The 16,659-nt window shown below is 39.7% G+C and overlaps 1 protein-coding gene across 10 annotated transcripts in view; it reads left to right on the top strand.

The window, feature by feature from the left end:
- Positions 1-16,659, top strand: part of LOC136826775 (protein Abitram-like) — a 55,697-nt gene that overhangs the window by 27,616 nt on the left and 11,422 nt on the right. For 5 of the 10 annotated variants that reach the window (XM_067084212.1, XM_067084214.1, XM_067084210.1 and 2 more), the window contains exon 3: positions 9,717-9,788. In XM_067084212.1, the coding sequence (XP_066940313.1) occupies positions 9,717-9,788 (72 nt within the window). Of the gene's footprint in view, positions 1-9,468; positions 9,537-9,716; positions 9,789-15,237; positions 15,766-16,659 lie in introns of those variants that run through there. The other 5 variants (XM_067084206.1, XM_067084204.1, XM_067084207.1 and 2 more) reach the window with 2 other exon arrangements.

Below are 16,659 nucleotides of genomic sequence, written 5' to 3'. Positions count from 1 at the left end.
GGTGCCTGGTACACTGTAACTCTTTTTGGGAACCTTGATAGATTTAGTTTTTGCCTCCAAAGCTGTTTGTATCTTTAGTAAAAGCCTATTGAAGCAATTAAACCCTCTTTTGGTATCCCTAGGACTTGTGATATGGTAAGAGAATTATAAGTGTTGTGGAATGCTGGCTTTTGCATTGGAGATATAGTCTGTTCCTGACCTAGGTTGAGAGTGAAAATATCTAATTTTGAGGCTTTTCCCTTCTCAGGGTTGTTAAATGCAGACTAGACCTTATTTAAAGGTAATGAGTTTGATACTTTTATGGCATAAATGGGCAATTAGAGTGTACTCCAATAGAGTGAGTATGTTAGAGACGATATTAATAATTTTATATTCAAGGAGGAATGAACACTACTACAGTATGTCTAAATGCTCTGGCCCTTTTTTCTGTTATTTGGTCAAATAACACTCAACCTCATCCTGAGTTATTACCTTACTGGAGGTAATTATTCTTTATGAAAATTTTAGAGGATGTACTCAGTCACTGAGGTAAGTAACAGCAATGGAAGGGGCTCAACATCCAAATGTTGGCTGTAGACAGTGGGCTGTGGGCATCCCCTATTATGGACCTTTTGGGACTAAGGGGAGTTGCCTTTTTGCCAATTTTTTGTTCACCAGTGCAAGATCCTCTAGCTTGGGCAGGTTCTGGTGAGCTCAAGGTGGGATCTCACAGTTATGCCATTATCAGTGCTGGGAGAGAATCTACTAATCGATTCTGCCAACACCAGTGGTCAGGGTGTAAGTCATGGTCCCACATTAAGGGGGTTTTTTCCATCATCTATAACTCTATAAACAATATGGTTAGGTTTCTGATGTTTTTCAAGCATGAGGAAACTTCTTGGTAGCAGTCTTTAAGGCTAAAGGGCCATGTTGGCATTGGCTATGGGCTTGTGTGAGGACAAAGACATCTAGATGTTTTTTCAAGGTGTTAGGGTGGAGTTTCCCAGGTCTCTGCTCTGTACTGTACCTTAGAATCTGTATGCGGTTCTTCATTTCATTATTTTGTCGACCTTTGAACTGTTGAGAACAAGCTCCTTGTAAAGAAGTTTCTATGGAAACTTCATAGTAGCCACAGTTAAAGAGTGAGGGAGCCACAATCTTAGTCAGATAAGGTAGACTTTGCTAAAGACAAGGCAATCACCTTTGCCTTATTTTGGACTGAGTACAGTTTTGGGTTAGGCCCTTACCTACAACAGTATCTTTACCTAGCCTGATGTAAAGGTTTTTTGTTTAGTGATTTGGAAACCAGAGCTTCCAAAGAGTAGGAATGTAATAGCCTTTTCATTAGGTCTTTGGTTAAGGACTTTCGTGCTAATTTCTATCCTTAATGGATGGTAAGCCGCTGGATATGTGAGCAATGGCTACAACTTTTAAATTTGGAAAGAACTTATCCGTGGATTAAATTTGGAAAGAACTTATCCGTGGATAAGATACTGAAGCCACTCAGCGGCATGATAATCTTGTATTTGCTTTGGTTTATCATCATTGTGCGGAGATTAAACACGATTATTGCAGAGCATTAACTCCTCTGGTTCGTGCAGGGGATATTATGTCCTGAATCAGTAGATAGCCTTGTTAGGTCTACTGCTTTTTAAATCTGTTTGTGGTTTTTGGGAAGCTTGGAGGTACTTAATGTTGAGTATTAGAAGTATACCTTTTTTTACAGATGTACTTGTTAGTTATCCATTGTTGGCTCTGCAGGGTTTTGGCACAGTAACCCTACCCCTCCTGATGAAGGGAGAATCCTCCAAAGATACTTCAGCTCTCTTCATGATGAGGATCTCGTACCTGAGTGACAATCCTCCTAAGGTGGCAGTAATAGCCAATGGATTGAATTCAGTGATTAAAACAAACACTTGTTTCATGTAAGTAACTTACCAAATAATTACATAGCTATACTTTCCACTCGTGCGGCAGCTTAAATTTTAAAATCCGGTGTAGCACTCCAATTGATTAGTGTAGGTGACCAGTCCCGGCCACTAATGGGAATACTAGGAGTGGCTTAGCAGACAACTTCATTCTCTTTCTGCCGCGCTGGATGTAAACATTGGGCGTCTGCAGCAGCTTTGTTTATTATTCACCGGTTGGGTAACCGGATTTCAGTGAAATACTATCACTGATTTCAAGTATGGTAGCCTTCAAGCCTACAGCTTTCAAGATCAGTATTTTATTGTTTTGTTATTAAGATCTGATTCAAGTTTATCATATTTTGCTACTGTGATTTTGTAATCAGTTGGTTAACTCTCCTTTACCAAGTAGCTTATTTTAACAAAAATATCGTGTTTGCTACTGAACTGATGTTTTCAGTGGCGAATACATATCGGCAAGTCTCAAATAATGTTTGATAAGGAATTGAGATATGTTTTGTGTGATGGTACTTTGTGCACTTCAAACCAATTGTTGGTAAAGAATTGATTTAGAACATTTTCTTATTACACTTTCCTTTGTAGAGACCTGAAAAAGTGTAAGGGCAGTACGTAGTAAGGAGAGAAGTTACTTATTTTGGCAGCAATGGGCTTTTGGATAAACAGACTTTCTTGACAGCTGAGAATTGGTGCCAAGCGCCCACTAGCTTCAGTGCCGAGGAGCAGTCACTAGCTTCCTGAGCTACCAGCTCGCCTGACGCCATCTACAGTGTGGGAACACCCAGCTCCTGATCGTCTGGCGCCAACTCTTCCCACATCATTTTTTTCTCTCCTGCTACTAGCCCTCTTATCTTCTCCCACGTCTGGCTCCCTTGCTTCCTTCCCGTGCCTTGCCAGTCTCGTGTATGGGTTACCAGAAGTTAATCTTGTGATAGTGTAGTGTTGTGCAGTGGAGATGATTATCCAGCCCATTGGTTCTCCTAGACCTAAGCCACTGTCATACTCCCCTGAACCTGGGAGAAGTCATACCGAAAGTCCAAAGGCAGCTGATCGGAGGTCCCCCAGGTAGTTGCCACCACAGTCGAATATGTTGTACTGTTCGAGGTTGCAACAGACAGCCACTGAAAAGGCGTCTTGCCGGAAGTGTAGGGTGGCCCGTTGGATCTCCTAGACCAAAGGTCACTGTCCTGCTCCCCTAAACCTGGGAGAAGACATACTTGTGGTCCAAGGGGGGTCCAAGGGGGTTTGACCCCGGGTAGTTGCCTCCTTCAGTCAAGTGTGTTGCCTGGTCCCAGGCCTCAGCAGGCAACCATTGAAAAGGGGTCCAAAAGGATATGCTGTAGTGATATAGGTTCCAGTTTGGAAGTCCACAGTGCTTGTCTTCTGAACTTCCAGTTGTGGAGCGCCAGTTTTTGGCACCAAAACACTCTTCCAGTGCTTGTAGGCACCCAACACCCAAGCGCCCTGCAATTTCAAGTGTCCAGTGACTCCAGAGGCGCCCCCCCCCAACGCTCTTAGATGGAAGGAAAAAGATATACTGTAGGTCCAAAGGAGGTGGGTGAGGTTTGCCCATGGGAAAGTCACCTCCTTGTTAGAACCTGTCACTCACAGTTTGCACAGTGATTACCTTTGAAGGAAAGTGTGAGGAGGTTTTTTCTAACATTTGGGACAGGGAAATACAGCTGGACACTTTTGTTTATCCCCTTAGCCCTGAATTAGGTTGGACCTAATTCAGTAGTGGCTGTCCGAACATAACCAGTGGAACGGAAGTGCTTTCATACTACAAACCCAGACCTAGTTTTCCATTCAAGCACCTAGGATCTGGGTTGGGGGCCTGCTTGGAGAACTGGGTAGTTTCTGGTATGCGGCCCTCAGAAGAACATAATCTTATCTTTCAGATAGCTGAAAGCTTTTCGCTTATGACTTCAACACTTATCGAACCTATTGCACTCCTAGACTGTGGTAATCTTGTTACAGGACCACAGTCCTAAGTATATTCTCATCTCTGTCAGGTAGCAGAAAGCTTTTCACTTACGGGTTCAGCGCTTATCGACCTTATTTCACTCCTAGACTGTGGTAATCTTGTAACAAGGCCACAGACCTAAGTATATTCTAATCTCTGTCAAATAGCTGAAAGCTTTGCACTCACGGCTTCAATGCTTCTCAACCCTTTTTCACACCTAGATTGTGGTAATCTTGGTTAAAGACCACAGTCCTCTCTCTCTCTCTCTCTCTCTCTCTCTCTCTCTCTCTCTCTCTCTCTCTCTCTCTCTCTCTCTCTCTCTCTCTCTCTCTCTCTCTCTCTCTCTCTCTCTCTCTCTCTCTCTCTCTCTCTCTCTCTCTCTCTCTCTCTCTAGGCAGGAGAGAGCTCCTATGATGGGCATATCAAAGCAGGTTTTCCAGTCACTCGACTTTTTCAGGGCGCATGAATTAGTTATGGCAGACGCACTGAACTGTCAGAAGGATGTCCTTCCCGCCAAGTGGACCTTGGATCCCCTGGTCTGGTGGAATCTATGGGACAGGCCGATTATGGCCTGGTTTGCCGCCTCAAGGAACCATTGCCTTCCTCATTTCGTTCTCCAATCCTAGACCCTCTTGCATGGGCAACTGACGCCATGCTGCGAGTTATGTCTATTCTGGACCTTTAACACCCTTCCACTTTCCAGCTTGGGCAAGGAAGGGCTGAACAATGTAATGATGACACTCTTAGCCCCTTTCTGGACCATTAATATTGGTTCCCAAACCAGATATGGTTGTTGGTGGGCTCTTCATGACTCGTTCCACAATCCATATCTACTCAGATCAAAATCACTTCTAAGGATACCACTAAAGGGTGGACCACTCTTTTCTCGGACAGATTTACAGACTGTCTGGGGGCTTGCCTGGAAGCAGTGAACTTTTCAAGACCGATTGCAGAGACTGTTGCAAGATGCAGATGGCAGTTTTCTTGCCAAGTACTTCAATCTAATTAGGCAGTCTTCCGTCGATGGTGTAACGGTTATAACATCTCGTCTGCGAATTCCTCTCTAGCTCAGATAGCGGAACTCCTCCTATACCTGAGGACCACCAAGGGGGCTCTCTTCTTCCACCTTCAAGGAGCATAGAGCAATGCTAGGATTAGTATGTAAACACAGAGGTCTAGTTTTATTTTCTAACCAAGATCTTAGCGTATATTGGAATTTGGACATAGCTCTCGAGTGGTTAATGGCCCCCTCTATCGAACCACTCCGTTTCACACCTTATGACTTAACTAGAAAACTCTGTTCCTAGTAGCCCCAGCAAATGCCAAACGAGTTAGTGAGCTTCAGACTATAGACAAGTAAGCAGATTCTGCTCAGGGAGAGACAGTCTGTGAACAGGATCCGTGCTTTCTCCCTTAAGTGATTGTCGGACATCCCTGACTCTGGAAGAGTGAGCAAAGTGTCTAGTTTGAGCATTCAGGTTTTACCTGAAAAAGCTTTATAATCAGAGGGCCATCCATACCTAGAGTGTCCGGACAAGATCCTGTCTCGCCCTCGGTCTATGAATGCGTAGTCCTTTATCTCCAATGAACTTTGGTTTTGAGACGCACTCTCAGCTTCAGGATAACGATTTGCCTACCAGTTAAAGGAAAGCTAAGATGCCAGAATTGCCTCTACCTCATTAGCTTTCACGCTCAATATGTCGCACACTTCTGTTTGGCGATCGGCCCACTGGAAGTGTAATAGTTCTTCACTTCTAAATTTTCCTTGAAGTCAGAACAATGTTTAAAAATTTTGCAATACCTTGGGACCATTATTAGTAATTGGTATGACACTGAGGGAGGAAGCAGAAGATTTTCTCCTCAAATGTCTTCACCTTGTAGTAGGGTGCAGAATTTTTTCGGGGAGCCAGGGGTTACAATGCATCTAGAGCACCCACCACTGTCAGTGGATTGGTAGTTGTTTTATTTCAGTGTAGGTGACAGAGTTATCTGGTTTTATCTGGTTGTTTTTATATTTTGGTACTGCGCTCAGGGCAAGGGCACTTAATGATGCTTTGCCAGCCAATGGAATACCCCTTAGCTGCAAAGCTCCCACGGCTATACTGCCACGCAACTACAAGTTAAGATGGGCACCAAGCAGAGGCAGTATTCTCCTGCAATGGCTTTCTTAAGTGATAAGGAGACGACAAGCATTGTTTTCCAGTGCTAGTACCTTTTTTCTATTTGAAATTCATTACTTACCTTAATGTTTTGGAATGGAATATGTCCATGTATCCCACCTGTCAATGTGGGATTCAGCTATGTAATTACTTGGTAAGTTACTTATATGAAAATGTTATTTTCATAATAAAATTAAGTTTCATATATACTTACCAAGTAATTACAGTATTGCTAATATTCCCATTAGTGGGTGGGACTAGTCACCTACACTAAACAATTGCAGCGCTACCGCACGAATGGAAAGTATAGCTATGTAATTGCTTGGTGAGTATATATGAAACTTCATTTTATTATGAAAATAACATTTTTGTACAAAATATTTTGTTACTAAGTAGCCTTTAAAGGGTTGGCCGATTTCCACTTTGCCCACCCCCTCTTTCAAATGTGGGAATCAACTATATAATGGAGAGGTAAGGTTCATTTCAAAAATACTTACCTCTACATTATATAAATTGCCCTCCCTGTCTCCCCACATTCAAAGTGGTCAGAAGTAGACTGACCTGCTACAAGCGTTTGCACCTATCAGTTCCATGGTGGGGGTTGGGGGAAGAAGATGGATAGTAGACGGATGTTCTTAGAAAACTGAGTGTTCTCATAATTTTTTTCAGCTGTTGAACTACCACTGGTACGGAAGTAAAAGCTATTCTATAATAGAGAGGTAAGTATTTTAAAAATAATTCTTAAATTAAGTATTTATATTATTGTAACCTTTACACTTGATTGTCATTCATGAACTCCTTTTGTCATTTCGTTCACCCATCCCTCTCACCCCATCCTACAAAAAAAAAATTAGGGGCATTTGTAATTGGCACAAAAAATTAATAAGATTTAAGTGGAAAAATCAGTGGGTTGTTCTGATGGGAATGCAAACCAGAATCTTATTTATGTAGGAGTGTTCCTCAGCAGCAAGCAGGGAATTGGTCATTGAAACTTTGTAACAGGTAGTTAACTGATGGAAAGTGAGTGGGTGGGGAAAAACCCTTACTCTCCTGCCATCATCAAGCATCAGTCTACACTATTCTTGACAACATGGAGCTGTTTTTCCCCAATTGTAAATATGATGTGTTTGTTATGTGATAGAAACAAGGAAAAAATGAGCAGAGATGTAAAGAGCATGGACGAGTGTGTGGTTGCTTCATGTCATCTGTGATTATATATACTATACTCAGCAATGTTGTTTTTCTGTAGTAATGAGAGCTACAGTCCTGTCTTTCCCTGCGGGTCATAGTGGAAAAAGTTTGGAAAGAAGAGTCAAAGACTGAAAAGCCTTTGTTCAATGATAGGATGGAATGCTCCTCCACTTTGACACTATTGGATCTTTTTGGTTCCTTTTCCCAAAACCTCTCCTTGCACATTCCACATGTACACCTCTGGCCCAGTCTGAATGGGGTGCATGCTGGAAGTGGGTGACCAGCATGAGCTCTCTAGTGACGAGTCAAGTGTGCGTGTTTGACTCTCCCTAGGTAAGACCCTGGCACATGCACTTTTCTTGCCACCTCCTACCCTTTTAAGGTTGCTGCTCCCAGGATGATAGTATTTTTGGAGTATGTACTGTATAATCTTGCAGATGTGGCCTTCCCTCAGTATTCTGGGAGACCATCTTTTGGGTCCTTCTTGGGTCACTTAGTTTTGGCTAAGCTTTCAGTATCTTCATCTGGTGCTGTTCCACTGACTAAGGAGCTTAACAATGTTGAGCTTCCTGTAGTGGTTGCCCTACCCTTTGGAGATGCCCATTAGGCATCAGTCACAGCTTGTACTCTGTTGATGTCTGCTATCCTCCAGGTCATGCTTGAGCTCCTCCTGATATTAAAAAATTAAAACAGATCAAGCCCAATTATGGAATATGGAATTGCAGAATTGGTCACTCACTTGACCCAAGGATATTTGATAAGTAGCATACATGATCCAGTCCTTATGTGCACAGACTGTAGAGTGATACTAACAGTTAAACATTTCGTGTAAATGTCCAAAATATAATTGAAATAAATGTCAAGCTTTGGAAACAGATCAGTTAAATGTTTTGTCAGATTATCTATCATTTTCAGTTAACCCAATATTAAAATTTTTAAAAATCTGTAATTTTAAATAAATAAAATGTAAACTTTTAATTGATAACGACAGAATCTTGTGGCCAGCCCTTTGTGAGCTATATAAATTAGTTCAGTGGTCTTGTTAAACTACTTAAGAGTAACCCTCCTCACCTCCTCCTGCTGTTAATTTGCTCATGTAGTAAAAAGAAGAAAAAGTCCAAGACATCCTCTTGTAAGAATTCCCAGTGGATTATGTATGAGTGCCTTCCCTCTTCTAGGATTGACAGCAGTATTCACTTATTTTCAAATGGGACATCTGTTATAGTTATGGTTGATTTGGGTTTTTGAGTGAGCTTGTGATCCTGAGTCTTCCCACGTCATCTTGGATAGGATGATTGCCCCAGACTCGTACTACTGTACTTCTGCAGAGGTACACGGAATAGAGTCAGTATTACTCTATTGTTTGGAGTATGCACAATTTCCTGATCAAACATGGACAGACAGGGCTCACGCTTGACAAGTTGCCACTGGACAATACCAATAGGTATCTTGGTGATCTGTGTGCACATGATTATGCAGCACTTTGGTCAGTTCTCGGTTTACCCAGAGCCCCGGATGTGCATACATGATAATGGTTATGTTCATTCTCATTTGGCCTCTCCCAGTTCAGCTTCAACTGATCGTAAGGAATCTTGTTGGGTGATTGACTACGGTTTGGAACTTGTGTTTGGTTCACAATTCATCTTTAGTGCATGGCTCATCAATCAGTGCCATTGCAACTGATTGTGGGACACATTCCCATAGGCAATCATCGGAGCAGGTTGGTGTTTTGTCCTCTCTCTTTAGAGGGGGTTCCTTCTTGTGCTTTTTTGATCTGTTGGGATATGAGGTTCTTGCTCCTTTGGAATCATAGCAGGCCAAGTTGGAACAACACTTTCATGAGATCATTGATCTCATACTTGAGACAGTGGTCTCGTGGAGGCAACCACAGGTCCCTATATGAACCTGTTCTCATCATTTGACTTCACTCTCAGTGCACTTGTGAAACAAGTCCATCTTTCATATTGCCATGGTCATAGCTAACTCATGGTGTTTTGGATGAGGTGAACAATCTTATTTATTGTTTACAATGCATAACAATACAGTATACCTGTTCTGGAGGAGAATTAAGAGTGGAGGAGAAACAGTGCACCAAAAGATAGACTCTTCCCACCATTTTTGTGATCTTTGCTAATCAACAAATGAAAAGCAAGAAATGGTCATCCAGTTGCCTCAGTGTCATTTTAAGATTGAAATTTATCTAATCATTAAATATAACTTATTCATTAATCATGTTAAATAATGGATTGCAGATTACCGGACAGAAAACATTAACTACTCTCATCAGTTACCAGAGTGGTTGAGGTTCTAGCAAAATTGGTGTGTCATCTCTGAAAGCCATAAGTTGTTTGAGTATAGTATTTAATTATGTTTGGAGTGTTGCATGCCATGCTTATTTACATATTTTGGTATTGAATATTTCACAAAGTTATATTTATAAAATTATTTACAGTGACGTAGTATTAATATACAGTACAGTGTCTTTTGTTTTGTTTTCAGAACAAGTTCTTAAAATTTGTAGGTGTTTGCAATGATTTAGACCGTGCTGTCTGGAAGTGTCTGAAAGCTGAGGTAAGATGTTTAGTTTTTTGTTATGATACAGAAATTTTATCAGGTTTTGAATATGTAAACCTCACAGGGGTGCCACTTGCACTGTACCTTGTGTGGCACAGAGGAGGTGGCACTAAAGGTTCTTTGCAGCAGCCCTTCTGCACCAGCTGCATTGCTTTTTACCTTTTGCTCTTCAGCCATACATTCATTCTCTTTCTGCTGAGCTGTCAAACTTCTTTAACTTGATCTAGATTCAATTTTTGCCTCATAAGTTCAGAACATCCTTTGGGTAACCATATGATAGTCTAAAAATTATTTTTTTCATGAATTATTTTATAATTATAATTAAATATTGAAGATAATTGGCATTTGATTTGAGTAGTTTTGTTTCATATTTTCTATGTTGATTTTTAATATATTTTGCACAGTATACTTTTTCTTAGTTGTATTTTTTGTCCCTATATTATTGTGAATCTCTCTCTCTCTCTCTCTCTCTCTCTCTCTCCATTATCTGTCAGTAAGTTGGCAAAAAGATTGACAGTATTTACAGCAATGGAAAAATGTAGTATGAGAAAATGAGGATATCCAAGCAAATCATTGTTATTATTATTGTTATTCTGATGAACCTGTTCATATGGAACATGCCCGCAGAATATGGTGTTCATTCAGAAGAAGTAACAGAAGGTAATGGGAAATACAGAAAGAGAGAAGTTTTTGGAAAAACAGATAAATTAACAAATAAATAAAAATGTAAGTAAAATATTAAAATGCAAGTTGAATTGTATTAGGGTAGTAATGCATTGCATCTTCATTTTAATTTCTGAAGCTCCAATTGCCTGACATCCTCAGGGAGGCTGTTCCACAGTCCAACGGTGTGAGGAATAAAGGGCCTCTGGAACTGAGAAGTTCAACAGTGAGGCACATTAACTGCACATTGGTGTGCTGTTCAGCAAATCTGGTTGCTCGCAGCAGGAAAAGGGGATCATGGATCAATTGTGAATGTGAAAGAGCTCAGGTAAAATACAGCTTACGAAAAAGTGACAAACAAGAGACCATCCGTCAGTGGTCCAAGTCATAACTGCTAATACTGCATTAGGAAACAGAACTTTCTAACTATAAAGTTAATATGAATGTGATAACCATGAAAATGGACATTGGTAATGGGAATAGCAAAAAAAAATGCATAAATTTAGTAGGTTTAGCTCAGGTATTTAGTGAGCATTGGTTGAAATAAGTTGGCAACTGTGCAGTTACTTGATTCTTATTTTTGTAATTGCTATTATAATCATTGCTAAATTGGTCGGAATGTGCTTTGCCACAGAAGAATTATGGAATTTCCCAAAATGTCAAAGGTTTCAGAAAAAATGGTCCCACAAAAAACAAAATGACATTGTTTACATAGTATGAATGTTAAGGTAAATCAATTAATAAAAATGAGATACCCCATAAAAAATATCTTTAACAATTGAATTTAAGAATTATCACCTAAAAAGCAATTGAATTTAAGAATTATCACCTAAAAAGCAGAAAGTAAAGTAAAATGTATAAACCTTACCATTCAAAATAAAACTTACTGGACAAAATACAGAACCACAGCCATTTGTACCGGTCACTACAGTGGAAAATTCAAAGTATGTAAAAAAATGACATAGGAATCCTAAATGTTCTTATTGTGGTTCAAGTTGTTATGATTATTATTATTGTTATTACAAAGTAGTTTACCAATTAGCAAAACCACTTTGTCCTTAAATTAGAGGCAAAAATTACGGCCAGATATCCGAAGAAATCAAGTAAGTAGGAAGAAAGCAAAGAGAACAGATGAAAGGTAAGAAGCAGAGGGAAGTGCATTACTACCCTAAAGCCATTGGCCTTATATTTTAATAATTTATATTTTTATCTTTTTGTTTAATAGTTTGTCTTTTTTTCTTTTCTAATAACTGGTCTGTTCTTGCTGTATTCCTTATTATCTTCAGTAACTTCTTTCAAATGAACACCATATTCTTTGCGAGCTTGAATTGCAAGTCAATGGTCCCTGTAGACTTTTTCCATATGAATAGGGGTTGGTCTTCTGAATAGTAATGATTGGAGTAAATGGATACTGCAGAGAACCTTTAACACCATCTGTAGTTCACCACACAAAGTAGTGATGCCCTGCTTGGGGAGGGGGGGCTGTCTTTAATAAGGGATGCTGTATGCATTTAATAGGGTTACTAATGAATTATAGTAGGGATATTATTATTTCATTAGAATTCCCTCTTCAAAGGCAAAGTGATTGAAAATAATTGCTGTGTCAGCAGCATTCAGCTTGTACACTCTTCTATGTTTTTCTTAATCTTCTCATCAGCAAGTAAGTGATATAACAAATATCCAAAGGATATGTTAAGATATACTGCTGTCGTGTGTTATTAGTTAATTATTACATTTTGACAGACAGTCATCAACAGACAGAATGAATAGAAAACATGTGTTCAAGTACACATTACAGTATATGCAGTAGCAGCATAATGGGTTAAGATTGCTAGTTGAAGTCGTGGAAGGTCAAATTGTCATTAGTAAGTTGTAATGCCAGATGTCTTTGTTGTAAAGCTTGCATCCTAAGGTGCTGGAACCTCCATGGTTGTATAGATCGGGAAGGTTAGGGAGTTTGTGCTGGGGTGATTGATGTAATGGCTTGATCTGGTGCAGGGCTGGTTATTAGTCTTCTTTCTTCCTCTCTCTCAATTTTGTATGTTACTGCTTATGCTGTTTGAAGTTAAACCAGGAATGGCAGTCTGTTCAGGGGTTGGTATGGCTGTCAGTTGCCTTTTTCTGTCTTGTGGATGTTTGGTGCCAATTGATTTTGTAAGTTTGTTCACAGGGTAATGAAGGGAAATTTTGTTTCATTTCAGTATTTATGCTGATTTTTTTTTCCTTAGAGTATGCAGGGCTTCAAGAAGGCACTGGTGTCAATTTGTCTCTATCTGGTTTTCTCTGACATTCATAATTGTAGTGATTGAATGTGGCACCTTCTGTAGGTGACATGGGAGATGCTTTGAGAGCTTAGTAGTTATCATCCTGATTTATGAGAGGTGGCATCCATCCACTGTGCAATGAAATTCATAGATGAGGCTACTTATCTCCATATCTGTCTCTAGGGATGCTGTGTTAGTTTTCATGATGAGCTGGCTATTTTTCATAGTTTTATAACTAATGATCCCTGTAGGGGGTTAGTGCCGTCAGTGCACCTTATCCGGTGCATTGTAGGCATTGCTTAAGGTTCTGTGCAGCATCCCTTTGGCCGCTAGCTGCAACCCCTTTCATTCCTTTACTGTGCCTCCATTGATATACTATTTCTTCTTACTTCCCCCCCCCTCCTCTCCTAACAATTGTTTTTTAGTACAACTGCAAGGTTTTCCTCCTGTTACATCTTTCAAACCTTTTTACTGTCTTTTTCCGTTTCAGTGCTGAATGATCTTATGGGTCCCAGCACTTGGCCTTTGGACTAAATTCTGTATTCTGTCTATCATAACTAATGATCAGTTGGATTTTCTGACCTGTTATGGGAGTGATGCTTTCAATCTTTTTTTTTTTATGGCCTCATCTTCCAAGAGCTTTTGTTAGTAGAGTTTTCACTGGCATACCGTTTATTTACTGTAATCCCAGTTTATTGCCCAATCATTTTGTTTGAGAAGCCTTTATTGAGGAGCATCTGCACTGATGCCTGTTCCCTCAGTAATGTCCCTCCTAGTGGAACAGTGAGTAAGTGCATGATGGGCAAGAGTATCCATCACAGATTTCTTATACTGTACCTGTCTGAGCACTTGCTTAATTCATTGAGGCAAAGGCCTGGATTTTTTGTTTTTTTAACTGTATTGTGATACCCCTTTGGAGTCTGTTTTATGCACTCATTTAGGAAAGGAAGGACAACATTGGTGCTTCCTTCTCTTGTTAAGTGGAGGACAGAGTATTCCTCAAAAGTTCTTTGTAGGGTGTGTGGGTCATTCTTGCTGTTGCTGTCATGTAGGTGTCATCAACATAATTTTGGTATTGGGTTGGGATTATACTGGAGACCTTCAGCTCAACGATGTCTATGTAGAGGTTGGTAAATAGGATTCTAATGAGTATCCCATTGCCACACTGTCTGTTTGGCGGCAAGAATGGCCCGTATGTGTGATGAAGGGGACCTTTTTGGTATATATTGTATCATTACAAGGGCCGTCAGGTCCTCCTCTTGGATGTTCAGAGCTTGGGTGTCACCGCAACTATATATTGGAGACATTATCTGTTGGGAATATAAAGGGTATTGAAGTCATTAAGTGTTTTAGTGATGCTGTAGGTCGGTGTTGGTATCTGGGTGATGTTGGGTTGCAGAAGGTTTCCAGAAATGAATTTTAACATTACAATCTATACTTGTTTATTCTGTGAATGGGCAACTTCAGATCTGGTATATATACAGTAATGTTAAAGCATGCAAGCCTAGAAACCCTGTACAGCCCATGATCTGCCAGATATCAGCACAGATATCCAAACTCCAGATTATTATACAGAAAAAACAAAAGAAATCAGTCTGCCAAATTCCATCAAGACTGAAAGAGTGTGAGAAAGACAATGTACAGCCATACTTCTACCTGAATAGACCACCATTTCTGGTGCTAGCAGCAGTTAGTATAAAAAGCATAGAAAATCAGCCTATATCAAAACACCAGTAGAAGAGAAAGAGAGAGAAGGAAACATCAGTGACCAATTGGTGCCAGCAAAAGAGAGAAAGAAATAAGACAAATAAACCCATATTGGAACAAGCATTACAACATTCACACCACTGGTGGACACTCCAGCAGAAACCCTGAAACCTTCCCAATCAGTACGACTAAGGAGGCCCCAGTGTCTTAGGATGTGAGCATTACAGCAAAAACATGTGGCATCACAACTGATAAATGGCTATTCAACTGTTCCCCCTTCTGTGTATATCTGTACACCCATGTGTGTGTGTGTGTGTGTGTGTGTGTGTGTGTGCTGTGTGTGTGTGTGCTGAAACATTTGAGTTAATAAGTAAACAACAGCAATAGTATATCTTTTGATGACCTGCTGATGAGAAGACTATAGTAAGAAAAATAGAGAAGACTATATTCTGAATGCTATTGAAACAGCCATTGTTTTAAATTATTATTATAATCATTATTATTCAACATGAGCACTAATCCATTCAGATACTCATATGGTGCAAACTTGAAAGATTTTTAGCAAAGTAAGCCTCTTCAGAGTAGAAAACCCATATGCTAACAAAGAAAGAGAGTAGACATAAGAAAATAGTAGGTAAACAGATAAATAAGTAAAAATACAATTATCAACATAAAAAAAAGAGTATAGCTTGAGTATAATACTTGTAAGTAATAGAACATTAAGCTTCTTTATAAATTTGAATAGGGTATATTGTATTTAAGTTTTTTACTGCAACCCTGTGAATTTTAATTTGCTCTTTTTTCATTTACAGCGTCTTGAACGGAGAGCAAAAAACAGATTAGAGGGAATAGAAAGAAGAAAATTAATTCATGCCAGAATTAGAGCGGGTGAAACTTGGGATAAAGATTAATTGAAAAACCTTCTGTTTCATTTGAAAATTTGTAGTAATATGAATTAGGATTCTTGAAATTTTAGTTACAATATTTTTGTGTAATTTATAGCCAACATGAGTGTAGCTGAATTACCCATTGAAAAGACAGTTGAGTTAGACCGTAACTATCCTCGTGTATCAGATAGATATTTTTCGGAGTATTACTTTGTACCAGCTGAGAAAAATAAAGAAGGAAATGGTGATGAAAAATGTGAAAAATCAACTGAAGATACCATGAAGGAAGATGAAACAACTGAAGACCAACCCATAAATGGAGGAAGGAATGGAGAAGATAACACATTCCAGAATGATAATCACACATGTGTTCTCATTCACAGTAATAAACTGTGTCTTATCACCTTATCACATCATCATCCAGTCTTGTCAGAAAAAAAGGATATTGTAAAGGTAATGACTATTTTTACAATGGTTTCATATAAGTAACTTACCAGGTAATTACATAGCTATAGTTTCTAACTCACGCGGCAGCCTTTAATTTAAAAATCGCAGTAGCACTTCGATAGTTTACTGTAGGTGATAAGCCTCGCCCACTACGGGAGTACTGGGAACGACTTAACCGGTAGTCATTCTGTTTCTGCCTTGCTCTCAAGTAACATCGGGGGTTTGCTGCAGCTTTTGTGTACTGATTTTCGGTTGTATGGCTGGATTACGGTGCAGTATTATTGCTTATTTGAGTAGCCTTCAAGCATTAATAGCTTTCAGGATAATTTTTTCTACTTTGGTTATTATTATGTCTTTTCAGGTTCACCTATTTTCACTATTGTAGCAAAAGTTGCAAACCAGATTAATCAGTCTTCATATAATTCTCATACAATCTGCAGTTAATGTAGGGGCCAGAATATAGGAGGGAGAAAACTTGTGCTAAATGCAGTGGTTAGCTAGAGTAGAAGGACTTAAATCTCAACTAGACAAGTTAGAGAGGGATAGAAAGGAAAGTTGTCTCAAGAGCCAAGAAACGATTTTTCCTTAGCCTAGAATTCTGCCCTAGCCTAGGTTAGAAGATAGCTCTGGTATTCCTTCTTCCCCCTCTTCCCACCTTTTTCTCCTGCTACTAGCCCTCCTACTTTTAATCCACCTATTCCCATGCTTGGCTCCCTCGCTTCTGAACCTGATGCCTTTGCCATCCTAGAGTCTTAGTTTCACAAGAAAATTATCCTTCTAGTGTATTCAGTGGCAAAGTTAGGTGTGTCACTGAAGGCATTTATGGGAAAACATCTTCAGGTGGCTCCATTTCCCACAAAGTGACAAGTGAAAGTGTTATGCAAGTGGAGGAGGTGGCTT

Source organism: Macrobrachium rosenbergii, chromosome 41, assembly GCF_040412425.1.
Source record: "Macrobrachium rosenbergii isolate ZJJX-2024 chromosome 41, ASM4041242v1, whole genome shotgun sequence".
Classification (NCBI taxonomy): domain Eukaryota; kingdom Metazoa; phylum Arthropoda; class Malacostraca; order Decapoda; family Palaemonidae; genus Macrobrachium; species Macrobrachium rosenbergii.
This window is presented reverse-complemented; position numbering and strand designations above follow the sequence as displayed.